The following is a 27,504-nucleotide window of genomic DNA, read 5'->3' as shown; positions in this document are numbered from 1 at the left end:
CTACTCTTCGACCTTTTCAACTTATCCAGAACAGAACCACAAGACTTCTCCTTGGCCTCAAGCCCGGGGACCACATCTCTCTGGCACTGAAATCCCTCCACTGGCTCCCCTTGGCTGCAAGGATCAAGTTCAAGTCCCTCTGCAATGTCCACAAGGACTTCTGGGGCCGGGGTTCGCACTATCTACAACGCTCTCTTCCTAAATACTCTCCCTCTAGAGGGCTCCCCTCGTCCTCCTTCAACTCTCTGCGGGTGAGCCACTTTCACAAACAGAGATTTGGGGGTAGATCCTTATCCTCTGCAGGTGCCTCCCTCTGGAACAGCCTACCTGCCTCTCTCCGTCTAGAGCCTGACCTCCTTAAGTTCAGGAAACTCCTCAAGACGTTCCTCTTCTCTCCCTCTCCCTCCTTCTCTCTCTCTCTCCCTTGCTAATCTCCTCCTTCCTCCTCTCTGCTGCCCCCCTCCTTGGTTCTCATCCCCAACCTGCTCAGTCAGCTGACTGGTCGCCTGGCGCACCTCCAGCGCCTCAAAGGGCCAACTCCCCCCCCCCCCTCCAGTCCTGCACTTGCCTCCGGGCCCAACTCTGCCTTGCACTTGCCCTCAGAATAAGTCCCATGAGAGTGCACCCACCCTGCACTCAACCCTGGCCCTTACTGGACTGGGAGCTCTTGTCCGTGACCCTCCCTCACACTTCTGTCTGCGCACTTACACGGTCTAGCTGCACTTGCTGCACTTGGCTTGGCATGTTTGTATGTCATGTCCTCCTCTATCTCCCCTCCCATAGGTCGACCAACCTTTTTGTCTTGTTCTGTTCCTTCCCCCCTCACCCCCCACCCCCATGCTAGATATTGCTGTTAGATCATTCAGAATATTCAAGGCATAAGAGTGATGTCGATATCCCTTTGTTCCCTTCCTGCCTTGAAGCGCTTTGAAGCTCTTCACTGTGTATAAGCTCTATACAAATAACCAATAACAATTCCAAAGTAGACGGAGAAGGCTTGGATTCCGGGGAAGGTATTGGCGTCAGGGGCGAGAGAGGCAGGGCTCTCTCTCTGGGTAGTGTGTACCCATCAGTGGTTGCACTGTTGAGGTGGCCCCTCTAAGCCTAGGACTGCCTGGTCTACTGAAGTACTGTGGCTGATCTTGGCTCAGATTTCTTCTTACTGTGGTCAATCTATCAGACCTCGATTTTTGTAGGTGGTTGCCCTTTTGTAATCCGTTGTCCTCCGTTAGTATCAAGTTGTGTGGTGTTGGTGCGCGGCCTGGTAACTTGTGAAGATCAAGAAGTGTGCCGATTCCTTCAGATATGGAGACCCCTAGAATCGGGAGCCCCGTAGGCAATTCTGTGGGTGAGGGGCACCATCCGGGTAGCGGAGTTCCGTTTTCTGTTAGCACAGTATGGTCTTCATTTGGATTCCTTCTATCCCCTTGCCATACAAGGCCTGGCGGGGATACGGGCTGCTTTGAATTGACTCTTGACTGGCCCCCAGTTTAGAGCTTCCAATGCAGGGGTGATGTTCCTCTGGTCTAGTCTCCCCTCTGTCTGTATTCTCTAGAATCCTTATAAGACGGGACTCTGGAAAGTGTACTCCAGCACCCGTCCTAGAATAATGGAAGAGGCAGAACAGCGAGCTGAGGAACTCCTCATGGGTCTTCTCCATCTCCAGGGGGAGGAAGGGCCACACTGCCCTGCGGCTTCAGTGTACTCCAGCAGCAGTCCTAGAATAATGGAAGAGGCAGAACAGCGAGCTGAGGAACTCCTCATGGGTCTTCTCCATCTCCGGAGGAAGGGCCACACTGCCCTGCGGCTTCAGTGTACTCCAGCAGCAGTCCTAGAATAATGGAAGAGGCAGAACAGCGAGCTGAGGAACTCCTCATGCGTCTTCTCCGTCTCCAGGTGGGGAGAAGGGCCACACTGCCCTGGTTCCAGCAGAATGCTTCTGCGTTCCCATCTGTTCTAGCCGGGGAATTACTTGGGGGGGCTCCACGCTCTGTGGGGTGCATCTGGGGGTTGGTTATGTCAGGGTTGTGCTTGAGTCTGTTGTTGGTCATCCATGAGTGTGCATTGTGGGGGGTGGGAGGGAGCGGTACATGTGAGGTCTGGATGAACTTTGTGATTCTCTTTGAAGAGGTGAAGGCGTTGCTAGCGGGGGGGGGCGCTAAGGGGGCTATAACCGCAGGTCTTTTGGTTGTAGCCCCTGATAGAAGCTCAGGTGCTACAACTAAAAGGTTAGCTAGCCCCCAGTCCCGAAAGTCCCGACATCAGCGTACGCCTTGATCTGTTCCAGACCTAGCAACACCCAGTGCCTGCATCTTGTCCGCCTAGTTGTGGCTGGCATGGTGGAATAGCATGGTGGCATGGCAGCCTGTGTTCTCTTAGTCTTATGAGCAGTGCCTTCAACATGGTGAACCAGAGCCAAGAGGGGCTGCATTCCTGTGTCACTGCCCAAGTGATGGCGAATTAATTCGATTGGAAAGTAGGTGCAGAGCATCAGCCAATGGGGTGGGTTTGGATCAGGCCAGCTTCCTCCCAATGAGAATGCAGTGGCTAATGGTGTCCATCACTATCATGGCATGTCTGCATTAGAGCCGGTCTTTAGACCTCTCCGATTTATAGACTGGACTCCTTTCTTCCTCTTGGTCTGCGTCCTGCCTGGGCCTGGTGTATTATCTTGTTGGTTCCAGTGTGGTTTGCTCGCTTGCTGAGTGGTGGTACGCCTTGTATCCCTTATGTAATCATGTCCCCACTCGCTGAGTGGTGGCATGCCTCCTGTCCTGTGTGAAGGCATGTCCCCCACTCGCTCAGTTGTGGCACGCCTCCCATCCTGTGTGTAGGCATGTCCCCCATTTGGTGATTGGTGGCACGCCTCCCACCCTGTGTGTAGGCATGTCCCCCATTTGCTGATTGGTGGCACACCTCCCATCCCTTGCATAAGCATCTCCCTCACTTGCTGAGTGGTGGCACGCCTCCCATCCTGTGTGTAAGCATGTACTCCACTCGTTGAGTGGTGGTATGCCTCACATCCCTTGTGTAAGCATGTCCCAAACTTGCTGAGTGGTGGCACGCCTCCCATCCTGTGTGTAGCCATGTCCCCCACTCGCTGAGTTCGTTGAGCGGTGGCACGCCTCCCATCCTGTGTAGGCATGTCCCCCACTTGCTAAGTGGTGGCACGCCTCCCATCCTGTGTAGGCATTTACTCCACTCGCTAAGTGGTGGCACGCCTCCCATCCTGTATAGGCATCTCCCTCACTTGCTGAGTGGTGGCACGCCTCCCATCCTGTGTGTAAGCATGTACTCCACTTGTTGAGTGGTGGTATGCCTCACATCCCTTGTGTAAGCATGTCCCAAACTTGCTGAGTGGTGGCACGCCTCCCATCCTGTGTGTAGCCATGTCCCCCACTTGCTAAGTGGTGGCACGCCTCCCATCCTGTGTAGGCATCTCCCTCACTTGCTGAGTGGTGGAACGCCTCCCATCCTGTGTGGGCATGTCCCCCACTTGCTGAGTGGTGGCATGCCTCCCATCCTGTGTGGGCATGTCCCCCACTTGCTGAGTGGTGGCATGCCTCCCATCCCTTGTGTAAGCATCTCCCTCACTTGCTGAGTGGTGACACGCCTCCCGTCCTGTGTGTAGGCATGTCCCCCACTCGCTCAGTGGTAGCACGCCTCCCATCCTGTGTGTAGGCATGTCCCTCACTCGCTGAGTGGTAGCACGCCTCCCATCCTGTGTGTAGGCATGTCCCTCACTTGCTGATTGGTGGCACGCCTCCCATCCCTTGCGTAAGCATCTCCCTCACTTGCTGAGTGGTGTCACGCCTCCCATCCTGTGTGTAGGCATGCCCCCACTCACTCAGTGGTAGCACGCCTCCTATCCTGTGTGTAATCATGTCCCCCACTTGCTGAGTGGTGGCATGCCTCCCATCCTGTGTGTAAGCATGTACTCCACTTGCTGAGTGGTGGTACGCCTCACATCCCTTGTGTAAGCATGTCCCAAACTTGCTGAGTGGTGGCACGCCTCCCGTCCTGTGTGTAGGCATGTCCCCCACTCGCTCAGTGGTAGCACGCCTCCCATCCTATGTGTAGACATGTCCCCCATTTGCTGATTGGTGGCACACCTCCCATCCTGTGTGTAAGCATGTATTCCACTTGCTGAGTGGTGGTACGCCTCACATCCCTTGTATAAGCATGTCCCCACTCGCTGAGTGGTGGCATGCCTCCCGTCCTGTGTGTGGGCATGTCCCCCACTCGCTCAGTGGTGGCACGCCTCCCATCCTGTGTGTAGGCATGTCCCCCACTCGCTGAATGGTGGCACGCCTCCTATCCCTTATGTACGCATGTCCCCACTCGCTGAGTGGTGGCATGCCTCCCGTCCTGTGTGTAGGCATGTCCCCCGCTCGCTCACTGGTGGCAGGCCTCCCGTCCTGTGTGTAGGCATGTCCCCCACTCGCTCAGTGGTAGCACGCCTCCCATCCTGTGTGTAGGCATGTCCCTCACTCGCTGAGTGGTAGCACGCCTCCCATCCTGTGTGTAGGCATGTCCCTCACTTGCTGATTGGTGGCATGCCTCCCATCCCTTGCGTAAGCATCTCCCTCACTTGCTGAGTGGTGTCACGCCTCCCATCCTGTGTGTAGGCATGCCCCCACTCACTCAGTGTTAGCACGCCTCCTATCCTGTGTGTAATCATGTCCCCCACTTGCTGAGTGGTGGCATGCCTCCCATCCTGTGTGTAAGCATGTACTCCACTTGCTGAGTGGTGGTACGCCTCACATCCCTTGTGTAAGCATGTCCCAAACTTGCTGAGTGGTGGCACGCCTCCCGTCCTGTGTGTAGGCATGTCCCCCACTCGCTCAGTGGTAGCACGTCTCCCATCCTATGTGTAGACATGTCCCCCATTTGCTGATTGGTGGCACACCTCCCATCCTGTGTGTAAGCATGTATTCCACTTGCTGAGTGGTGGTACGCCTCACATCCCTTGTATAAGCATGTCCCCACTCGCTGAGTGGTGGCATGCCTCCCGTCCTGTGTGTGGGCATGTCCCCCACTCGCTCAGTGGTGGCACGCCTCCCATCCTGTGTGTAGGCATGTCCCCCACTCGCTGAATGGTGGCACGCCTCCTATCCCTTATGTACGCATGTCCCCACTCGTTGTGTGGTAGCATGCCTCCCGTCCTGTGTGTAGGCATGTCCCCCGCTCGCTCACTGGTGGCAGGCCTCCCATCCTGTGTGTAGGCATGTCCCCCACTTTCTAAGGGATGGCACACCTCCCATCCTGCTTGTAGGCATGTCCTCCACTCGCTCAGTTCGCTGAGTGGTGGCACGCCTCCCATCCCGTGTGTATTGATATTGATAGTGATATTGTATTTGTATCGCGCTCGTACACAAGTGTTTCAGAGCGCGACAAGGCAAGGGTGTGGAACAAAGGAGAACAAAACAATGATCTTACTAGGCTCATTGACATTGAGAACGCGCAAGTGCATGGGAGAGGGAGAGGGGAAAAGTGCATGGAAGGACTATAGATAAATGATAAATAAATAATAAAAAGCAACAAACAGTGCTAGTGCAGCCAGCAAGTGGCAAGTGCTGGGTCCAAGACAACAGTGCAGAGAAAAAGGGGGGGAGGGGCGGCTGTATGGTTACATATATAAACCCCAGTGCAAGGGGTGCCAGGAGGCAGTGCGGGTGGGTGGCAGGTTGAGCAGGTACCTGGGCACAGGGGACAGAGGGTCGCCAGGTGCATGGTGCCAAGAGTGAGCAGATCAGCAGGGGCGAGGAGGGGCGAAGGCAGAAGCAAAGAGGAAGGTCTTGAGGTGCTTCCGGAACCGGAGATGGTTCTCCTCAAGTTTTAGAGTGGCAGGGAGGCTGTTCCAGAGGGAGGCCCCAGACAAAGACAGATATCTACCCCCAGCCCATTTCTTTGAAAAACGACTGACCTTGAGGGAGTTAGAGGTAGAGGAGCGAAGAGCTCGAGAGGGGAGGTATTTGCGGAGGGATAGCTGAAGGTATTTTGGACCCAGTCCCCAGAAAGCCTTTTGTACAATGCAGAGGGTCTTGAATTTAATTCTTGCATCCACTGAGAGCCAATGAGGGGATTTCAGAGCTGGAGAGATACGATCCCAGGGCTTGAGGCCAAGGACAAATCTCGCAGTCCTGTTCTGGATTAGTTCCAGAAGGCGTAGAGTAGAGGCAGGTAGATTTAGAAAGAGGCTGTTACAATAGTCCAACCAAGAGAGAACCAGAGCTTGGGAGACAGTGAGCTTCTGGGGGAAGGTGAGGAAAGGCAGAGTACCTCTGAGGAGGTGCAGTAGGAAATTTGACTTTTTAGAGATATCTGAGATGTGGGCAGAGAAGGAAAGCGTGGAATCAAAGATGACCCTGAGGTTCTTAGCCTCGCAGGTAGGGGTAGGAGGAGGGCCAAGGGAGGCCGGCCGGAGAGTGACCGGAAAGGAAGGTGAAGGTGTGCCGATGTGGAGGTTCTCAGTCTTGCTGGCATTCAGACAGAGATCGTTGGCGGCACACCAATCCTGAAGGGCAGAGAGGCAGTCCGAGATGAAAGAAGGAGAAGAGGTGGCAGAGGGAAGCCTGAAAATGAGTCGAGTGACATCAGCATAGGACTGAAAGTTGGAGCAGAAAATGGCAATGCGGTGGGCGAGAGTCGCCAGGTATTGGTTGAAGAGCCAGGGCGAGAGGTTAGACCCCTGGGGAACACTGCAGGTAGAAAGGGAGATAGAGAAAAAGGAAGGACCCAAGTTGGACCTGGGAGTGTCGATCAGAGAGGAAAGAGGTCAGCCAGGCCAGAGCCTGATCAGTGATACCCAGGTTGTCACAGAGACAGTTGAGCAGGATAGTATGGTTGACCATGTCGAAGACAGAGGAGAGATCGAGAAGGATGAGGACAGAGGGAATGTTAGAGTCAAGGTTGGAGAGCAGATCTTCACGAATGTTGAGGAGAGCAGTTTCTGTGCTTCTGGCAGCTCTTAAGCCAGACTGATAGTCGTGGAGACAGCCAACAATCAGAATGGAGGTTGAGCTGCAAGATGGCCAGCTTTTCCAGGAGTTTGCCCAGAAATGGAGTGATGGATATTGGGCGATAGTCAGCTGGGCAGGAACGACCGTTCGGCTGTGGGTTTTTTGAGAAGAGGTTGAACAAGAGATTTCTTCAGAGGGGAGGGGAAGGTTCCTGAGGCGAAGGAGTGGTTGCAGAAATCAGCCAGGGCAGGAGCGAGGGTGTCAATGTGGTCCTTGATGGTTTTGGAAGAACAGGGAGGAACCTGTTTTGACTAGACTTTCATAGATCTGACTTGTCTAGAGCCCTTGTCAGGGAAGAAAATAGGAAAAGACGGGAAGGAAGGTGGGGGGGTGGCTGTAGGAGGACCAGAGTTCAAAGAAGGAGGGGGATAGGGCGAGGGGATGAGAGGCTGGACAGGATATCCTGGGTTTTAGAGATGAAGTGAGAGGCAGGGGCCGTGTAAAGGGCGTGGGAAGTGACAGGAGAGGTAGAGAATGCAGCAGGGTTGGCCAGCTCCTTTCAGATTTTAAAGAGTTTGTCCGAGTTGTTGGATGCCGCAGAGACACGGGTTTGGATGTAGGCTCTCTTCTTAGTGTGGAGAGAGAGTTGGTATTGCCTTTGGAGCAGGCGACAGGCCAGTTTGTCAGAGGATGACCAAGAAGCCCTCCATTTCCTTTCAACCACCCTACACTTGCGTTTAGTGTAGCTAGGTCGGAGTCATACCAAGAATGCATTTGGCTTTGGGCTTGTAGTGTATTGTATTGTATTGTAATTTGTAAAGCGCACGGTCGCCCAGAGGCATCATGGCGCTAAAGAAAGGGGATACTCAGCCGAGGAAAAAACCGATGGAGGACCAGAGCTTCAAACGGATCCTCATGAGGGGGGGCCAGAGTATTGGAAATGGAAGAGTAGAGCATAGACAAGGCTGTGTCATGATATGAGGCAGCCAAAGGCAGAGGGAGGGATAAGGTGGCGGCGAAAGCCTCAACTGACACACACGCTTCATGGGCCGGATGTCCAAGAAGGTAGTTGGCAGTTTTGGGGTAGGCTTGGCCTGGGGTGGAAGAGAGGGAGAGATGAGGAGAGGGGGGAGTGATCTCTCCAGGAGAGATGAATGGTCAGAGGGATGGAGAGGAGGATGTCAGAGGAGATCAAGACATCAGCTGTGTGTCCTGCAGAGTGAGTCGGGCCATAGGGGAGGATAGAGAGGGAGAGGGAATCGCAGAGGTCACGGAAGAGTACAGGAGGAACGAGGAGAGTCAGGATGGATATTAAGGACACCAAGAAGGAGGAGTTGAGTGGTTGAGGCCAGGTGGAACAAGGAGAGGTCCGCCCACTCAGAGAAATTAGGTGATCTGACCACAGGGCCGGTAGGCAGTAGCCACAATAAGAGAGTGGCTAGGAGAGAGAGAGAAAGACTGCAGACAAGGTATTCGAAAGAGGAGTAGGTCTGCGTGGGAATAATGGAAGCAGAAATCCACTCGGGGAAAGATCAGGGCTACACCCCCACGGGACTGGGTGGATCTGGCTGGGCTGAGAATCTTGTAGCTGTCAGGGAGGAGAGTGTAAAAGCTTGTGACAGAGCTGGCCGTGAACTGTGTCTCAGTAAGAGTACGGACATCGAGGTCAAGTTCTTACAGGAAGCGTTAATGTCAGAGGAGTGTTTGACGGCAGAGCGAGAGTTGAGAGTGGCAAGATGAAGGAGGTTTCCGGCCTTAAAGACCTTCCGGGGAGGGGTACAAATCAGAGGTACGCCCTGCAGAGTTGGGGAAGAAGCCAGAAGTGGGGCAGAAGAGCAGGGAGGAGAGGGCAAGGTAGCCAAGCGGGGGGGGGGGTGCGTGTCGTGGGACAGCAGGAGATGAAATGAAATTGATGAGTCGAGGGAAGTGCCTATCAAAGAGGAGGAGATTGGCCTGAGGGCCTTGGACCATGTCGGTGCCATTAAGGTAGACATTAATGATGACTTTAGAGGAGTCGAAGGAAGCCATGAGAGCTTCCCAGCGAGTGCCACCATTAATGGGAGAGGAGGAGATGGGGCAGAGCACAGAGACCATATGAGGTGTCCATAGATCTGGCAAAGGAACGACAAAGAGGATGTCGGGGAGGGTTTGCCTGGCGAAGCATTGGAGTAGGTGTCGGCGATAGGAAGACCAGGGTTAGAGGCCAAGATATCCTTTTTGAACTTCTTCCTACCAGACTTAGTGAGAAGGAAGGATAGTCCATGGAGAAGCAGTTGGAAAAGATAGGAGAGATATTAAGCGCCATGGGGGTGGAAGCTTGAAAGAGGGGGGGTGAAGAAAAGGGAGGGGGAGTGGAAAGCAGGTACGAGTGGAACAAAGAGAACAGTGAAGTCACTGGCCCAGCAAGTTACAGAGAAGCAACAATACAAGCAAAGTGCAGAGCCAGTTAGCAAAACACAGCAAGCTTTGACTCTTAAACCAAAAGCAAAAGTGTAGGCATGCCCCCCACTTGCTGAGTGGTGGCGTGCCTCCCATTCCGTGTGTAGGCATGTCCCCCACTGGCTGAGTGGTGGCGCGCCTCCCACCCCGTGTGTAGGCATGCCCCCCACTTGCTGAGTGGTGGCGCGCCTCCCACCCCGTGTGTAGGCATGTCCCCCACTGGCTGAGTGGTGGCGTGCCTCCCATTCCGTGTGTAGGCATGTCCCCCACTGGCTGAGTGGTGGCGCGCCTCCCACCCCGTGTGTAGGCATGTCCCCACTTGCTGAGTGGTGGCGCGCCTCCCATTCCATGTGTAGGCATGTCCCCCACTCGCTGAGTGGTGGCGCGCCTCCCATTCCGTGTGTAGGCATGTCCCCCACTCGCTGAGTGGTGGCGCGCCTCCCACCCCGTGTGTAGGCATGTCCCCACTTGCTGAGTGGTGGCGCGCCTCCCACCCCGTGTGTAGGCATGTCCCCACTTGCTGAGTGGTGGCGCGCCTCCCATTCCATGTGTAGGCATGCCCCCCACTTGCTGAGTGGTGGCGCGCCTCCCACCCCGTGTGTAGGCATGTCCCCCACTCGCTGAGTGGTGGCGCACCTCCCATTCCGTGTGTAGGCATGTCCCCCACTTAGTGAGAGGGGCCCTCCTTCATTTCTAAGTGTGCGTGTGTGGGTGTGTGGTAGCCATCCTCCAGTCATTTCTGTAGACACGGCTGCCACGCTGCGTGCCGTGGCTCATTGCCGTTGGTTACACTTCGAGTAACGGGGAATGTGTGTCCCTTTGTGTGGGAGTGGGTCTGTTACATTGCTTTTAGCGCTTGAGACGGGATGGTTCCCCCCCACCTAGGGCTGCGCCTGTCGCCCGTCTCGCAGTGTGTGAGCGGGAGTGTTTAATCATGTGTCTGGGAGGGGGTGGTTCCCCCAACCTTGGGCTGGAGTGCTGCCATCCCGCTCTTGTGTGTCGGTCAGACCCCTCCTTCATTGCACACAGCCCATTCTACTGTTGCTCCCGCTCCCTCTCCCCATCCCCCCATCACCTCTGGAACAGGTTCACATCCCTGCGCCGCAGCTCTTCTTTTCCTCTCCTACAGTTCCTTCCTTTTTGCCTCGCTCATCTCTTTCTGTACCCCATTTCCTTTCTCTTTTTCTCACTCACTCGCCTTGATCTTCTACTGTATTTCCCTTCCCCTCCCTTTCTTTTCGCTTCTCCATTTCCTTTCTTCTCTGTTCCTATCTTTCGCTCCACTCATGTCTCACTCGTGAAGGAAGCTGCTGTTGCGCCCCGTCTTCTGCCTAACGGGCAGGTCCACCCTTTAATTGCCTTCTCATATTCCTGGTTATCTCACTTCACCAACCTCTCCCCAGCAGTCACGTGGTGCCCCTCACAGCACTGTGGCCTTCTGGTCCAGGAAGTCCCGCCGTGCGTGTCTATTTCTGTCCCATCTTCTCTCTCGTTTTATATGGAAGATTATAGACATTCTCACTCTCTGTTGAGGCCGGTCCCATTCCATTCCCTGCACTCGCCCCCAGTTCCCATGATCCTTTATCTTAAACTCTGCAGGCTTGGGCTAGTGGGAGTTGTAGTCCAAAACATCTGGAGAGCCAAAGGCTGCAGTATTGTTCTAATCTTTTGCCTCACTGCTGTGCATAGAGCATGTGTGTGCTCCCCCCACCCCCAAGGAGTATCACCACCACCACCACTAGTGACACCTATCTCCCACCATCTTCTCATGGGTCGAAAACGGATCTTGGAGACTGCCAGGCTTGCCCGGCTTCCTCCCCTTCTGGGCAGTGGTGTTTTTCTTGGTATATCCAAGCCCAGCTGCCACATGTTCATCCCCTTCCTGCATCCCATTCCCAGTGAGTGACGTTGCCTGCTTTCTTTTGCTCTCTATGTAAAGCATCACTAGATGGTTGAATGTGTCCATTGCTGTTACTCCGATGTAACTTTCCCACCCAGTCTACTGCCCTCTACTGGTGACACCGCTCACAGCTCTTGAAAGGGTGTTGGCTTTTTCCGGTGCTGTTCATTCGGCCCTTCGCAGCCCCGGTCTTTCATGTGCTCCACTAGCGCCCTCTATCCCCCTCGCCCTCTTTCTCCCTGGAGCCCTTCCAGCCATCGCTGACAGCAGCTCCATCAGAGAAAACAGAAAGAGGTGCCCGTGTTTCTTATGGCTAAAAGCTTAGAATGGGAGCAGCCTGAACAGAGGACTCCCCAGCCCTCCAGACCCCCCAGCTGGGCACTGGCCATTCATTTCCAGGCAGACACTGGAAATGCATTGTTCATAAGGGGCCTGTGAAGTGGGCACCGGCGAGCAGTGGGGGCTGGGGTGCTGCTGGGGGTCTGACGGGCCTTATACGGGAGCAGAGGACCAGGCTGCAGGCTCTGCAACTGCGCTCATTATTTTCTATTAGGGAATGGATGTTTCTGCCTGCTGCAGTGACAGCACGTGTTCAGGAGCACTACCAACCAATAAGTGGCCAGCGTGCAAAGTTAAGCATGCCCTCGCTGTTCAGACTAAAGTTGTAAAGACTAAGAGTTGTTTTTCAAGTGAACACACATCTTTGAGTGGCAAGGACGTTTTGAGAGAAAAAATGGTGTGTTCTAGAAACTATTTAAAAAAGGAAATATACTACTAGCTGTAAACTGGCTCTCTTAGAAGTTGTACAATGCTAAGTTCTTCTGCTTACAGTATATTTTGACGTCCTCATAAGAACATTACACCTGTCTTATTGAGCAAAGCACATTATCAAAACCTAGAATAACTGCGTGTTCTGATAGAAGGTTCGCATTCTGAGATGGACAGCCTAGTGCACCCCTACTCTACTCCTATGGGGCTGGAGAATATGCAGTTCCTGGCTCATTTGCATAAAATCAAAGGGCATTTTGGGAACATAAGACTGACGAGAGATCTTTGTATATGGCAAAAGGGCAGTGATCAAAGTTTGTGTTCTAGAACCACTACGTACAAAACACACACCGGGCTCATTTAATTTTTCTTAACGCTCACCCTAACTATAAAGTGTTTGTAATCATGAACTATATATATAAATTCAGTTAACCTCAAATTAGCATTTGAGAATAAAATGGTTTTGATAACTGTTTTTCCTTCATAAAGATATCGTATCCACTTTTCCGAAACCTGGAGCCGCGTAGGATGTTAGGAGACACACCAGGCATACGTAGAGAAATATATGTATGCTTTGTATAGTGCTACACGTTGCCTTGTACACCCTGTCAATGATGTCAAGCGGAAGTCCGATTGTGTGTCCGTTTAGCTTATTGGTTATTTCATCTGGAGCGTGAAGTGTTCTCCGATTGGTGCTGTGCGGTCCTTTGGCTGAAGAAGGCTGGTTCCAGTCCAGTGGGTGATGGGTAAAAGCTTATTTTTCAGTTCTACTGCAGGCACACCCCTTGCCAGTCCATGCAGAAGGAGGTTATGCAGAATCTAATATCTTCACGCCATATATAAGTGATTTATCATATATGTGCCAGGGCACATAGCTGTTTTACACTTTCCTCCACTTCCTGCCCAGCCTTTGGACCAGACTTCCTGTTGCTAAGACCCGAGTGTCTTTCTATTTTCTCAATCTGATCCCAAAATGGAGTCTGTTTTTCCAGTCTTAAACTTTACTCCTTGACTTCCACCTGTTTTTGCACCGACCCCCTCACCTGTTACTCCTCCTTGGCTTCGACTTTTCCAGTTAGTAAGATGTGCCCTTGACTCCATTTTCTAGCGCTTCACTCCCTCTTCATGTGTCTTGACTCGTAGGCTGGGTTAATCATCCCCCCTCCCCTTAAGTGGGGTGCAGCGAGCATCTCGTTGAATTAAATTACATTTCTTGAGAAGGTTCCTACGCAACATCATCTTCTAATCCTTTTTTCTGTATGTCAAGTGAACAATGAGATGGCAGTCGGGTTTCCCTTGGTGGCTTTGCTTGGATCTGTGTAGACGCAGACTTTAATGGCTTCTCAAGGCGCAACAAGACAAGGGAGGGCCAGACAACCGATCTTACTAGTCCTAGTGTCTTTGAGATCGTGCAAGTGCACAACAAGAAGTGCAGGGCGGAGGGTACAGGGAGAAGTGCACCCAGAGCAGCATGGCCCCAAGTTACGTGCAAGGAAGGCTGGGACTACAGGGGGCAATCCCAGCCCGGGAGTGCAAGCTGGGCCAGGCGGCTAGTGCAAGGGGACTGGTCAAGGGGCGGCCTGGTGCCCTGTAAGACTGAGAGGACACAGAGCAGCCAGAGGAGCAGGGTAGGGTAGCAGGGCACAGGAAGCATGAAAGAAGGGGGGAAAAGGAAGGTCTTGAGGAGCTTCTGGAACTTAAGGGGATCCGGCTCAAGGCAGAGAGAGGCAGGGAGACCATTCCAGAGGGAGGCACCTGCAGAGGAGAGAGATCTACCCCCCATTCTCTGCTTGGAGAAGCCCCTTACCTACAGAAAATTGGAAGTAGACGGGCAGAGGTGTCAAGGAGGAAGGTACTTGGGAAGAGAGAGTTGAAGGTAGTGAGGGTCACAGCCCCAGAAAGCCTTGTGGACGATCAGAGAGTCGCAATGAAATACCGTCTTTACTGATGTCACTTCTGTGCCGCAATGGTCCTGGAACCTCGGGAGAATCTTAGGTTGCTAAACGCACATCTGCAGTGAATCATTAAGGAGCCGCCATCTTGTGAGTAGAATGAATGTTAAAAGCCCCTTTCTTTGACGTTATTATGCCGGCTTGTTGCTCTGGCAATGGACTTTTTGCTTTTTTGCCACTTCATTTGCTGTTCTCAAGCGTTAACTTAGGTTTTGAGTCGAGAGATGTTCCTGCTTCTGATTTGCATCTGTGTAGCGGGGGTGACTGTGGGAAGAAGGGGGAGTCACTGGTCCGCTTTACGTATGTATTGCCCAACTGCCGAATGTGACTCTTTAAACTCTCAAACATGAGACCAGCACGAGATACTCCCATCTATGGCCACACATGCCCACCCACTACGAAAGGGAAGTCCGCTAGACAATGGATTCTCCATCCATCTTTAGCGTGATGAGTGAGCTGGCCTCCGCGGGATCCCCGGGTTCATTGCACCTCCCCACTCGTGCTCGCTCTTGCCAAGCAGTTGAAGACATTGTGGCATAGAAGATGGCTTATGCTTGAGCAAGTGCGTCTACAGAAGGTTCTGTTGTCGGCTACATCACTTTTGGCTTTGAAAGTCCTATATAGTCTTCCATCCCACGGTTAGCATTGACCGACGCCAGTCAGAGACACTCGGCGCAGGGGGAGAAGGTGCCTCATGAAACCACCACCTGCATGTTTACCTCAAAACCTCAGTAGGAAGCGGCCTCCCCTGTGCAAGGATGCAGGGAAGACCTATTTGAACTCTTATAGCTCTCTCCTCCGGGGCGAGTGTGCTCCTGATCATCGCTCCTCAGGGGCGAGTGTGCTCCTGATCATCTCTCTCTCTCCTCAGGGGGCGAGTGTGCCCCTGGTCATCTCTCCTCCGGGGCGAGTGTGCCCCTGGTCATCGCTCCTCAGGGGCGAGTGTGCTCCTGATCATCGCTCCTCAGGGGCGAGTATGCTCCTGATCATCGCTCCTCAGGGGCGAGTGTGCTCCTGGTCATCTCTCCTCAGGGGCGAGTGTGCTCCTGGTCATCTCTCCTCGGGGGCGAGTGTGCTCCTGGTCATCTCTCCTCGGGGGCGAGTGTGCTCCTGGTCATCTCTCCTCGGGGGCGAGTGTGCTCCTGGTCATCTCTCCTCCGGGGCGAGTGTGCCCCTGGTCATCTCTCCTCCGGGGCGAGTGTGCCCCTGGTCATCTCTCCTCCGGGGCGAGTGTGCCCCTGGTCATCTCTCCTCAGGGGCGAGTGTGCTCCTGGTCGTCTCTCCTCAGGGGCGAGTGTGCTCCTGGTCATCTCTCCTCTGCGGCGAGTGTGCCCCTGGTCATCTCTCCTCTGGGGCGAGTGTGCCCCTGGTCATCTCTCCTCTGGGGCGAGTGTGCCCCTGGTCATCTCTCCTCTGGGGCGAGTGTGCCCCTGGTCATCTCTCCTCTGGGGCGAGTGTGCCCCTGGTCATCTCTCCTCAGGGGCGAGTGTGCTCCTGATCATCGCTCCTCAGGGGCGAGTGTGCTCCTGATCATCGCTCCTCAGGGGCGAGTGTGCTCCTGATCATCTCTCCTCAGGGGGTCAGCGTGCTCCTGCTCATCTGTCCCCCGGGGCAAGCGTGCTCCTGATCATCTCTCCTTAGGGGCGAGTGTGCCCCTGGTCATCGCTCCTCAGGGGTCGAGTGTGCCCCTGGTCATCTCTCCTCAGGGGCGAGTGTGCTCCTGATCATCTCTCTCTCTCCTCAGGGGTGAGTGTGCCCCCGGTCATCTCTCCTCAGGGGCGAGTGTGCCCCCGGTCATCTCTCCTCAGGGGCGAGTGTGCCCCCGGTCATCTCTCCTCAGGGGTCGAGTGTGCCCCCGGTCATCTCTCCTCAGGGGTCGGTGTGCTCCTGATCATCTCTCTCTCTCCTCAGGGGGCAAGTGTGCTCCTGATCATCTCTCTCTCTCTCTCCTCAGGGGGCGAGTGTGCTCCTGATCATCTCTCTCTCTCTCTCCTCAGGGGGCGAGTGTGCCCCTGGTCATCTCTCCTCGGGGGCGAGTGTGCCCCTGGCCATCTCTCCTCAGTCATCTCTCCTCAGGGTGTGTGCCCCTGGTCATCTCTCCTCAGGGACGAGTGTGCCCCTGGTCATCTCTCCTCGGGGGCGAGTGGGCCCCTGGTCATCTCTCCTCAGTCATCTCTCCTCAGGGGGCGAGTGTGCCCCTGGTCATCTCTCCTCAGGGGGCGAGTGTGCCCCGGTCATCTCTCCTCAGGGGCGAGTGTGCCCCCGGTCATCTCTCCTCAGGGGCGAGTGTGCCCCCGGTCATCTCTCCTCAGGGGCGAGTGTGCCCCCGGTCATCTCTCCTCAGGGGCGAGTGTGCTCCTGATCATCTCTCCTCAGGGGCGAGTGTGCTCCTGATCATCTCTCTCTCTCCTCAGGGGGCGAGTGTGCTCCTGATCATCTCTCCTCAGGGGCGAGTGTGCCCCTGGTCATCTCTCCTCGGGGGCGAGTGTGCCCCTGGTCATCTCTCCTCGGGGGCGAGTGTGCCCCTGGTCATCTCTCCTCGGGGGCGAGTGTGCCCCTGATCATCTCTCCTCGGGGGGCGAGTGTGCCCCTGATCATCTCTCTCCCCCCTCAGGGGGTGAGTGTGCCCCCGGTCATCTCTCCTCAGGGGTCGAGTGTGCCCCTGGTCATCTCTCCTCAGGGGCGAGTGTGCTCCTGATCATCTCTCTCTCTCCTCAGGGGCGAGTGTGCTCCTGATCATCTCTCTCTCTCTCCTCAGGGGGCGAGTGTGCTCCTGATCATCTCTCTCTCTCTCCTCAGGGGGCGAGTGTGCTCCTGATCATCTCTCTCTCTCTCCTCAGGGGGCGAGTGTGCTCCTGATCATCTCTCCTAAGGGGGCGAGTGTGCTCCTGATCATCTCTCCTCAGGGGCGAGTGTGCCCCCGGTCATCTCTCCTCTGGGGCGAGTGTGCCCCTGCTCATCTCTCCTCAGGGGGCGAGTGTGCTTCTGAACATCTCTCCTCGGGGGGCGAGTGTGCTCCTGCTCATCTCTCCTCAGGGGGTCAGCGTGCTCCTGCTCATCTCTCCTTTTCATTCTTTCTCATAGATGCTGAGGGTTTCTCTTCTTATTGTCCCCCCATTCTCCCGGCAGGTCTGCTTATTCCAGGGATGGGAGGCTTGGTAGAACAGGGGCAGGGGCACGCTTAAATGCATTCGGTTTGGGCTTCCTGTGCCTATTGACTGGATGTTACCACGCAGCACCCTAAGCTGGAGAAGTTCTTCCTAGAATGCACCTTGTCCTCCAAGAGAAAATGGAGCCCCGATTCTCGGTCACACTCGGTGCCTGGTTGCTGTGTGTCGTCCCAGTGAAGGGCGAACAGTGAAGGATGTAGACCAGCCTCTTTGCCTCTGAGCCTTTGCTTTGCCTTCCTCTCTGTTGCGCCTGCGAGTACCCCAAGCTTCCCAATTACTGCACTGTCTCTCCACACTGTGCTACTCACCTATAATGCATTCACGCGCCTCCTCCTCCTGCTGCTTCTCCTACTCACCTCTCCCTACGTTTTCTCCAATCACGCTACAACGTCCTCCTTTCCAATCCCTATTCTAAAACTCACAACTCTTAACTACCACTACTCCATCTCTCTTCCACCTCCTTCCAATAAACAAAGCTGACAAGCTAACCATACCTCCTCTAACACCTATCCATCTTGCCTCTCTTCCTCTGAGTCTCAACTTTTCTTCTCTTCCTTACCTCATCAACTGAACATTGCCTTCTGGAATGCTCAGTCTGTGTGCAATACAACTTCCTTTATCAACAAGTACTTTCACTCCAGCTCCCCACCCCAGACCTTCTGAAACCTGGATTTCTCCATCTGCCACTCTGGCGGCCCTACACGACCCCAGACCATCCCTCTTTCACTCTCCTTGACTGATTGGCAGAGGTGGAGGCATCGGAAATGTACTCTCGTCCCACCTCAATGTCTCACCAATCTCCAATTCCACGTCTTCTCATACCTCTTTTGAATTCACTGTCTCAACTCTTGCTCCGCCTCACTCTGTTCACATCCTCTCCATCTATCGCCCTCCTGGTCCCACTGGACCATTCCATGATGATCTTGGGCAGCTCCTTGATTCTTTTTCCACTAAACATCACCACATTCTCTAGGGTGACTTGAATCTTCCCTCTCCAACCAATTCTGAGAAATCGGAACTTCAGTCTTTTCTTGGTGTCCACGCTCTCCACTGTATCCTTAACGCAGGGGGTAACTCTTTGCATCTCGTATTCATCTCCACCGCTCTCTCAGCCACTAATACTACTGTCACACCATCCATATCTGTTCACTCAGTTATTTCCATTGCCTTTCCCCCCCTCTGACCTTTCCTCACCAGTTGCATCAAATATTACTAAAGGAAATGTAATACTGCCTTCTCCATCTTCCAATCCCTACTGTATAACTCATCCTCCTCTCACTTCGCACTGCTTACTTTCACTCCTAAGTCACAGCACAGTCCTCAACCATGGGCCACCCCATCCATACACTCGCTCCTCACAGACATGCATCGGCAGCTGCGCAAATGGAGGCGTACCTACTCACATGAGGATCTGTAACTTTCTGCTTTGAACTCTCTCAAGTCCACTCTTGATAGAGTGAAAAGGGAATTCTACCCAACCCTCATTGACTCTCTCTCCAACTATCTTCACTGGCTACAGGGCACCCTAAACTCACTCCTCCTAAGTCTTACTATCAACTCCACTCTTACAGCTAATGACCTAGGTAAATACTGCTGCAGAAATGACCAGCATTAGCGACTCTCTCCTGACCTTCCTCACACTCCCTCCTCCTACATTCTACACTCCGCCTCTATCTCCCACTTTAGTCACACTCTACTGACGAAGTGCTATCTCTACCGATGAAGGCTGACCCCTCTTGTGCCCCATCAGACCCTCCTGCTCCTCAGTTAGTCAAGCCTATTGACCCTTTAGTGACCTCTCACCTCGCTGAACTCGTTAACCTGTCCTTCGACTCTGCTTGCTTTCCCTCCGTTTTCAAAACAGCCACCGCCATCCCTCCCCTAAAAAGGCAAGGGACTGACCCGCACCTACCGGCTCACTTTCACCCTGTGTGTCTCCTTCCATACTACTCTAGAGGGCTTGAAAAGGTTGTGTTAAAGTGTCTAACCAATTTCTTAGACATCCACAACCGTCACGCCACGGAAACTGCTCTCGTGAAAGTGTCCAACGTCATCGTCTCTGCTAAGCACTCCAACCTATCCTCTATCCTAATTCTCCTTTGACACTGTTGATCACTCTCATCTCCTTAATGCTATTTCTTCTTGGGATTTGCGATCAAGCCCTTTCCTGTATTGAATGCTAGCTTGCACCTCGCCAATTCTCTGTATCCTGGAGCGGTTCCATGTGTTAATATCGCCGCAAAAATATCGCCATACAAGAATATCGCCATATTTTTGTGGCAATATTAACTGATGGGACCTGCGGGGGACACCCCTGCAACCTCAGGTCCCATTTACCCCATGAATTATCCCCACTAATAATATCGCCTATGGCCATTCCCGACGACCATATATATGGCGATATTATTGGTGGGGATAATATTACCTGATACCCCCTGGAAAAACACCTCTCAACTCACTCATCTAACTGGTTTTACACAAGGTTCTGTCTTGGGCCATCTCCTCTTTACACTCTACACCTCCTCTCTTGGGGCACTAATCTCCTCCTTTGGGTTCTCGTACCAACTCTTTGCGGATGACACTCAAATCTTCTTCTCTTTTCCTGAACTCTCCTCTGTCCTCTCTATCAAAACTTCCCACTGTCTCTGCCATTCAATATTGTATGGCTTTGCTGCTAAAACAGAGGTGCTCTTCTTCCCTGCCAAAAGCCCTCTCTCGTCTCCTCCTCTGCCTATCCAGTTCACACCCGACACTCTCCCCGACTCTTCTTCAGCTAGAAACCTCTGCGTCATCTATCCCCCATCTCACACCTTCTCTACTTTCATCTCCAAAACTGCAACAGCAGCTCACCCGAACCTCCTAAATATTAGGAAAATCAGGCACCTCCTTCCTTTCAACAACGCCAAGCATCTCTTAAATGGGCTACTGCACCAGCATCCTCTTTGGTCTCCCCCAACTATGCGTTCTGTCCTCTCGACAAGAACATTAACTTTGCTACCAGTACTCCCTCCCTTCATACCTTCTTCCTCGTACCATCACCAGGCGGTATGGCCGATGATCCAAAACGGGGCCAGATTGAAATGTATTCTCTTGGTTCACAAATCTGTCCACTCCACTGTAAGGCACCACTGTTTCTATCCACCTCTATCCAACTCTACAAGCCTTCTCTTAATCTCTGCTCGGCCTCCTCGACTACCCTTGTGGCTCCTCCCCCTCCCTGAGCTTCCTCTCGCTTTTGCGTTTTCTCTTCTTGCTCCACATGCATGAAATTCTCTTCCTCCAGACATCCAAGAAACAGTCCACACGGATTTGTTCAAAACCAAACTGAAAGCCTACATCCTTGCCTCCGAGTTACCCTCTTAACCTAACTCTCATCTGCCTGGTAGCTTACATTTTCCCCTCCTCTCTAACCCGCCTCTGTCCAACACTTCCTCTGCCTCCACTCTAGAACTTCACCCATCATGGTCGCATCCCGAGCACAGCTGGCCGTACCGCCTAACTGCACTTACAAATATCCAATGTTGGTTGTCCTTAATTTTTGTATGTCCACTTACGTATTGTCCCCGGTGACCGTTCTATTTACTCCCCTCCACAACCTGGTCAGAATGCCCCTCAAACTCACCCCATTGTATGAAACTTGCTGCTAACCATCAAATCTGATTTCTTATCTATTGTACATTCTTTTGTAATCAAAATAGCATTGTTCCTCCTATATATAAATAAATACGGTGGCCTTAGGGGCAAAGTGCGGCAACATTTGGACTGTCATAGAACCATATAGTAGAAGAATGATTACAGTGACAGCAGAGGTCCCTCTGACCACAGAAATAAGTCAGAGATCCATAGAAAAAGGCATTTTAAACAAAAACTTTAGGGGTGCAATGAAATGGAACAGCAGAACCCCCAAAAATGGAATTCTGCCCTTGCGCACCCTGTTTTAGATTCTCTTGCATTCCTCACTCAGCCTCGTGACAGACTTCAGTTCAGTCTTTCAGTTTCTTGTTTGGCAAGGCCTTGTGAAGGTGCCACATTACACATGTGAACTTCATATTTCTGTGTGTTAATAGTACATCAGGCCTAACGTTTAGCAAGGCCTTGTTCTCACTCTCATAAACTGTTCAAATACAATATTCTCCATCTTCTCAGCTGGTCCAGTCACAGGTCGCTTTCCATTCCTTGAGGACTCTGGTCCAATCACAGGGCTTGTTCCATTCCTTGGGGACGCTACACCAATCACAGGGCACTTTAAATACCTTGAGGACGCTTGCCCAATCACAGGGCTTTTACAATTCCTTGAGGACGCTGGACCAATCACAGGGCGCTTTCCATTCCTTGGGGACACTACACCAATCACATGGCTGTTTCAATTCCTTGAGGACGCCTTACCAACCACAGGGCCTTTTTCCATCCCTTAAGGACGCTGGTCCAATCACAGGGCGCTCTCCGTTAGTTGAGGATGCTGCACCAATCACAGGGCACTCTCCGTTAGTTGAGGATGCTGCACCAATCACAGGGCGCTGATAAGGCCACCAGCGTGTGGATTTCTCTTCTTCCGACACTCAGAATTCTGGACGAGCACATTGTTTTGGAAGGCCTTAAAAGCCTTTCTCTTTCTTCAGTAAATTGCAGACTAGCAGATTTCTGGCCTGTTTTCTAGCATCATGGTGCCCTTAGGTTTGAAAGTGCACTTGGTAAACCTTAACGAAGATGAGATGCTCTAGTTTCAGGATGCTAATAGGCTCAGATCTATCTACCTTCTTACAACATAGTACAAGTACAACATACTTGTTACGGATAGCAGATGAGATGCAGGTAGAGCTACAAAGGATTAGTTCAGTAGTAGCGGTTCAAGTAAGTCACCCCCTAAAGTGGGCTATTGGAAAAGTTGTGTTTTGAGTGCCTTGCGGAATAGGGTGATTGAGGGCTCTTTCCTGAGGACAGGTGGTAAAGCGCCCCAGCTCTTGGGGGCTAGGACAGCAAAGCTGGAGCCTCCTGCTTTGAGTCTTTTAAACGTTGGGACCATGATCTGGTTGCAGTGTTAGGTCCATTTTGGTCTGTTTCAGGTGGCTCTGTGAATGGCTTCTGATAGGTACGGCGGGGCCGTTTGGGATAGGCATGTGTGTGTGATGGACAGAGATTTGAAGAGAATGCACTCTTTCACTGGGAGTCAATGGGCGTCCCGTCTGGCCTGGGATATGTGCTCTCTTGGGAATGCCGAGGGCTGCTCTTAGTGCATTGCTTTGTGTGGTTTGCAGTTTATTCATGTTTTTGAGGGGGCAAGTGCCTAGGAATAGGACATTGCAGTAGTCGAGCTTAGATCACACTGTGGCCCTTGCAATGGCTAGGCAGTTTTTAGGTGAGAGGTAGGGTTTGACATCATTAATGATCTTGGTGGTTAATGCCACAGGGGAGGCAATCACGTTCACTTGGCGTGACATGGAGAGTGTGAAGTCTAGGAATACCCCTAGGGTTTTGGCAGCTGTTGCCATGGTGATGGTCGTATTTGTTATCCAATTTGCTGAGGACTTGTTTGGGACCTACCAGTAGTATTTCCGTCTTGTCTCCATTGAGACAGAGCCCATTTGCTGCCATCCTGGCCTGGATGATCGCGTGATCTTGTTGAGCGTGGCTGCATCTTGTTCATAGGAACCTAGATTGCACTCAGTCTGCATCTTCCTTGCTCTTCCTCCGGCTCGCCTGCTTCTTTGGCCTCCGGCTCGCCCGCTTCTTTGGCCTCCGGCTCGCCCGCTTCTTTGGCCTCCGGCTCGCCCGCTTCTTTGGCCTCCGGCTCGCCCGCTTCTTTGGCCTCCGGCTCGCCCGCTTCTTTGGCCTCTGGCTCGCCCGCTTCTTTGGCCTCCTGCTCGCCCGCTTCTTTGGCCTCCGGCTCACCTGCTTCTTTGCCCTCTGGCTCGCCTGCTTCTTTGGCCTCTGGCTCGCCTGCTTCTTTGGCCTCTGGCTTGCCTGCTTCTTTGGCCTCCGGCTCACCTGCTTCTTTGGCCTCTGGCTCGCCTGCTTCTTTGGCCTCCGGCTCACCTGCTTCTTTGGCCTCTGGCTCGCCTGCTTCTTTGGCCTCTGGCTCGCCTGCTTCTTTGGCCTCTGGCTCGCCTGCTTCTTTGGCCTCTGGCTCGCCTGCTTCTTTGGCCTCTGGCTCGCCTGCTTCTTTGGCCTCTGGCTCGCCTGCTTCTTTGGCCTCTGGCTTGCCTGCTTCTTTGGCCTCTGGCTTGCCTGCTTCTTTGGCCTCCAGCTCGCCCGCTTCTTTGGCCTCTGGCTCACCTGCTTCTTTGGCCTCCGGATCGACAGCTTGTTTGGCCTTCTTTGGCCTCCGGATCGACAGCTTGTTCGGCCTTCTTTGGCCTCCGGATCGACAGCTTGTTCGGCCTTCTTTGGCCTCTGGCTCGCCCGCTTCTTTGGCCTCTGGCTCGCCCCCTTCTTTGGCCTCTGGCTCGCCCCCTTCTTTGGCCTCTGGCTCGCCCCCTTCTTTGGCCTCTGGCTCGCCCGCTTCTTTGGCCTCTGGCTCGCCCGCTTCTTTGGCCTCTGGCTCGCCCGCTTCTTTGGCCTCTGGCTCGCCTTCATCTTTGGCCTCTGGCTCGCCTTCATCTTTGGCCTCTGGCTCGCCTTCATCTTTGGCCTCTGGCTCGCCTTCATCTTTGGCCTCTGGCTCACCTTCATCTTTGGCCTCTGGCTCGCCTGCTTGTTCGGCCTTCTTTGGCCTCCGGCTCGCCTGCTTCTTTGGCCTCCAGATCGACAGCTTGTTTGGCCTTCTTTGGCCTCTGGCTCGCCTGCTTCTTTGGCCTCTGGCTTGCCTGCTTCTTTGGCCTCTGGCTTGCCTGCTTCTTTGGCCTCTGGCTCGCCTGCTTCTTTGGCCTCTGGCTCGCCTGCTTCTTTGGCCTCTGGCTCGCCTGCTTCTTTGGCCTCTGGCTCGCCTGCTTCTTTGGCCTCTGGCTCGCCTGCTTCTTTGGCCTTCTTTGGCCTCCGGATCGACAGCTTGTTTGGCCTCTGGCTCGCCTGCTTCTTTGGCCTCTGGCTCGCCTGCTTCTTTGGCCTCTGGCTCGCCTGCTTCTTTGGCCTCTGGCTCGCCTGCTTCTTTGGCCTCTGGCTCGCCTGCTTCTTTGGCCTCTGGCTCGCCCGCTTCTTTGGCCTCTGGCTCGCCCGCTTCTTTGGCCTCCGGCTCGCCCGCTTCTTTGGCCTCCGGCTCGCCTGCTTCTTTGGCCTCTGGCTCGCCTGCTTCTTTGGCCTCTGGCTCGCCTGCTTCTTTGGCCTTCTTTGGCCTCTGGCTCGCCTGCTTCTTTGGCCTTCTTTGGCCTCTGGCTCGCCTGCTTCTTTGGCCTCTGGCTCGCCTGCTTCTTTGGCCTTCTTTGGCCTCTGGCTCGCCTGCTTCTTTGGCCTTCTTTGGCCTCTGGCACGCCTGCTTCTTTGGCCTTCTTTGGCCTCTGGCTCGCCCGCTTCTTTGGCCTCTGGCTCGCCCGCTTCTTTGGCCTCTGGTCGCCCGCTTCTTTGGCCTCTGGCTCGCCCGCTTCTTTGGCCTCTGGCTCGCCTGCTTCTTTGGCCTCTGGCTCGCCTGCTTCTTTGGCCTTCTTTGGCCTCTGGCTCGCCTGCTTCTTTGGCCTTCTTTGGCCTCTGGCTCGCCCGCTTCTTTGGCCTTCTTTGGCCTCTGGCTCGCCCGCTTCTTTGGCCTCTGGCTCGCCCGCTTCTTTGGCCTCTGGCTCGCCCGCTTCTTTGGCCTCTGGCTCGCCCGCTTCTTTGGCCTCTGGCTCGCCCGCTTCTTTGGCCTCTGGCTCGCCCGCTTCTTTGGCCTCTGGCTCGCCCGCTTCTTTGGCCTCTGGCTCGCCTGCTTCTTTGGCCTTCTTTGGCCTCCGGCTCGCCTGCTTCTTTGGCCTCCGGCTCGCCTGCTTCTTTGGCCTCTGGCTCGCCTGCTTCTTTGGCCTCTGGCTCGCCTGCTTCTTTGGCCTCTGGCTCGCCTGCTTCTTTGGCCTCTGGTGCTTCTTTGGCCTCTGGCTCGCCTGCTTCTTTGGCCTCCGGCTCGCCTGCTTCTTTGGCCTCCGGCTCGCCTGCTTCTTTGGCCTCCGGCTCGCCTGCTTTTTTGGCCTCCGGCTCGCCTGCTTCTTTGGCCTCCGGCTCGCCTGCTTGTTCGGCCTCCAGATCGACAGCTTGTTTGGCCTTCTTTGGCCTCTGGCTCGCCCGCTTCTTTGGCCTCTGGCTCGCCCGCTTCTTTGGCCTCTGGCTCGCCTGCTTCTTTGGCCTCTGGCTCGCCTGCTTCTTTGGCCTCTGGCTCGCCTGCTTCTTTGGCCTCTGGCTCGCCTGCTTCTTTGGCCCCTGGCTCGCCTGCTTCTTTGGCCTTCTTTGGCCTCTGGCTCGCCTGCTTCTTTGGCCTTCTTTGGCCTCTGGCTCGCCTGTTTCTTTGGCCTTCTTTGGCCTCTGGCTCGCCTGCTTCTTTGGCCTCTGGCTCGCCTGCTTCTTTGGCCTCTGGCTCGCCTGCTTCTTTGGCCTCTGGCTCGCCTGCTTCTTTGGCCTCTGGCTCGCCTGCTTCTTTGGCCTCCGGCTCGCCTGCTTCTTTGGCCTCCGGCTCGCCCGCTTCTTTGGCCTCCGGCTCGCCCGCTTCTTTGGCCTCCGGCTCGCCTGCTTCTTTGGCCTCCGGCTCGCCTGCTTCTTTGGCCTCTGGCTCGCCTGCTTCTTTGGCCTTCTTTGGCCTCTGGCTCGCCTGCTTCTTTGGCCTTCTTTGGCCTCTGGCTCGCCCGCTTCTTTGGCCTCTGGCTCGCCCGCTTCTTTGGCCTCTGGCTCGCCCGCTTCTTTGGCCTCTGGCTCGCCCGCTTCTTTGGCCTCCGGCTCGCCTGCTTCTTTGGCCTTCTTTGGCATCTGGGATTGCCTGCTTGTTCGGCCTCTGGCTCGCCCCCCTTTGTTCGGCCTCTGGCTCGCCCCCCTTTGTTCGGCCTCTGGCTCGCCCCCCTTTGTTCGGCCTCTGGCTCGCCCCCCTTGTTCGGCCTCTGGCCCGCTCCCCCACCCCATCCTGCCATGCTTTCACCACCCCCTGATAACACCCACTGTTCCTGCCTGCTCTGCCTTCCTGCATCAAGGTGATGCCTCCTACAGTGTTGCCTCTTGCTCCTTCTCCACAGGGCTGTGTACTACTTGCACCCACTCTTCCTCATGGCACCTCTCCTTCCTCCCTTCCTTCCTTCACACCTTCCCACGTTATCGCCGTGCGCATCCATCTCGTTTTCACTTACATCATCAAAGTGCTTTTTTCTGTCTTTTATTCATATTTTGCCCACTTCTTAAACTCCATTTCCTTTAATCTCCTCCCTCCCTCCGCTTCCCTTGCCTCTCACCCCCTGCTTTCCTTTATTCCCTCCTGCTTTTCACTTCCCTCCCTTCCTCTGCTTTCCTCTTCCCTCCCTCCCCCAGCTTTCTGCTTCTCAACCACCCCCTGTTTTCCACTTCCCTCCCTCCCCTGCTTTTCCCTTCCCTCCATCATCTACCTTCCTCTCCGGCTTTCCTCTTCCTTTCCTCCGCTGCTTTCCCCCCTCCCCTGCTTTCCTCTTCCCTCCCCTGCCCCCTGCTTTCCTCTTCCCTCCCCCCCGCTTTCCTCTTCCCTCCCCCCGCTTTCCTCTTCCCTCCCTTCCCATGCTTTCCTCTTCCCTCCCCTCTCATGCTTTCCCCTTTCCTCCCCTGCTTTCCCCTTTCCTCCCCTGCTTTCCCCTTTCCTCCCCTGCTTTCCCCTTTCCTCCCCTGCTTTCCCCTTTCCTCCCCTGCTTTCCCCTTTCCTTCCCTGCTTTCCCCTTTCCTCCGCCCTGCTTTCCTCTTCCTCTGCCCTGTTTTCCTCTTCCTCCGCTTTACTTTTCTCTCCCCCTCTGCTTTATTTTTCTTTCCCTCTGCTTTCCTTTTCTCCCCCCCTATTTTCCACTTCCCTCCCTCCTCTGCATTTCCCTACCCTCCATCACCTAACTTTCCTCTTCCCCCTCTGCCTTCCTCTGCTTTCACCTTCCCTCTCCCCCTGCTTTCCTCTACCCTCTCTCTCCTTGCGTTCCTTTCCTCCTTCCCTCTGCTTTCTTCTTCCCGCCCTTCCTCTTTTCTTCCCTTTCCTCCCAAGCGTTCCTCTTCCCCCGCCCTGCTTTCCTCTTCTCTCCCCCTCTGCTTTCCTCTTCTCTCCCCCTCTGCATTCCTCTTCTATCCCCCTCTGCTTTCCTTTTCTCTCCCCTCTGCTTTCCTCTTCTCTCCCCCTGCATTCCTTTTCTCTCCCCCTGCATTCCTTTTCTCCCCCTGCATTTCTTTTCTCCCCCTGCATTTCTTTTCTCCCCCTGCATTTCTGCTCTCCC

At 54.3% G+C, this 27,504-nt stretch overlaps 2 protein-coding genes across 6 annotated transcripts in view; one reads left to right on the top strand and one right to left on the bottom strand.

Moving 5' to 3' along the window:
* The window catches only part of ATP2B4 (ATPase plasma membrane Ca2+ transporting 4), an 803,527-nt gene that overhangs the window by 270,937 nt on the left and 505,086 nt on the right, over positions 1-27,504 (top strand). The window lies entirely within an intron of this gene.
* Positions 16,914-26,044, bottom strand: LOC138522108 (axoneme-associated protein mst101(2)-like). The gene is made up of 4 exons (XM_069635376.1): positions 23,971-26,044; positions 22,889-23,878; positions 18,681-18,704; positions 16,914-17,098 (listed from the first exon to the last, which is right to left on the bottom strand). The coding sequence occupies exons 1-4, from the start codon at positions 26,042-26,044 to the stop codon at positions 16,914-16,916; spliced, it is 3,273 nt and encodes a 1,090-aa protein (XP_069491477.1).

This window comes from Ambystoma mexicanum, chromosome 13, assembly GCF_040938575.1.
Source record: "Ambystoma mexicanum isolate Mex_15411 chromosome 13, UKY_AmexF1_1, whole genome shotgun sequence".
Lineage (NCBI taxonomy): Eukaryota > Metazoa > Chordata > Amphibia > Caudata > Ambystomatidae > Ambystoma > Ambystoma mexicanum.
The sequence above is the reverse complement of the archived record's forward strand: the minus strand, read 5'-3'. Positions and strand labels throughout refer to the sequence as shown.

Excerpts from the sequence above, each read along its gene's own strand:
- LOC138522108 (XM_069635376.1), bottom strand. The coding sequence starts at position 26,044 with ATGCCAAAGAAGGCCAAAGAAGCAGGCGAGCCGGAGGCCAAAGAAGCG. Across the intron at positions 18,705-22,888 it reads GCCGGAGGCCAAAGAAGCAG|CCAGTGAAGATAGTTGGAGA; the intron begins GCGAGCCGGAGG and ends GGTGCCCTGTAG. Across the intron at positions 17,099-18,680 it reads TGAAGATAGTTGGAGAGAGA|AAAGAATGAAAAGGAGAGAT; the intron begins GTCAATGAGGGT and ends AGCATCTATGAG.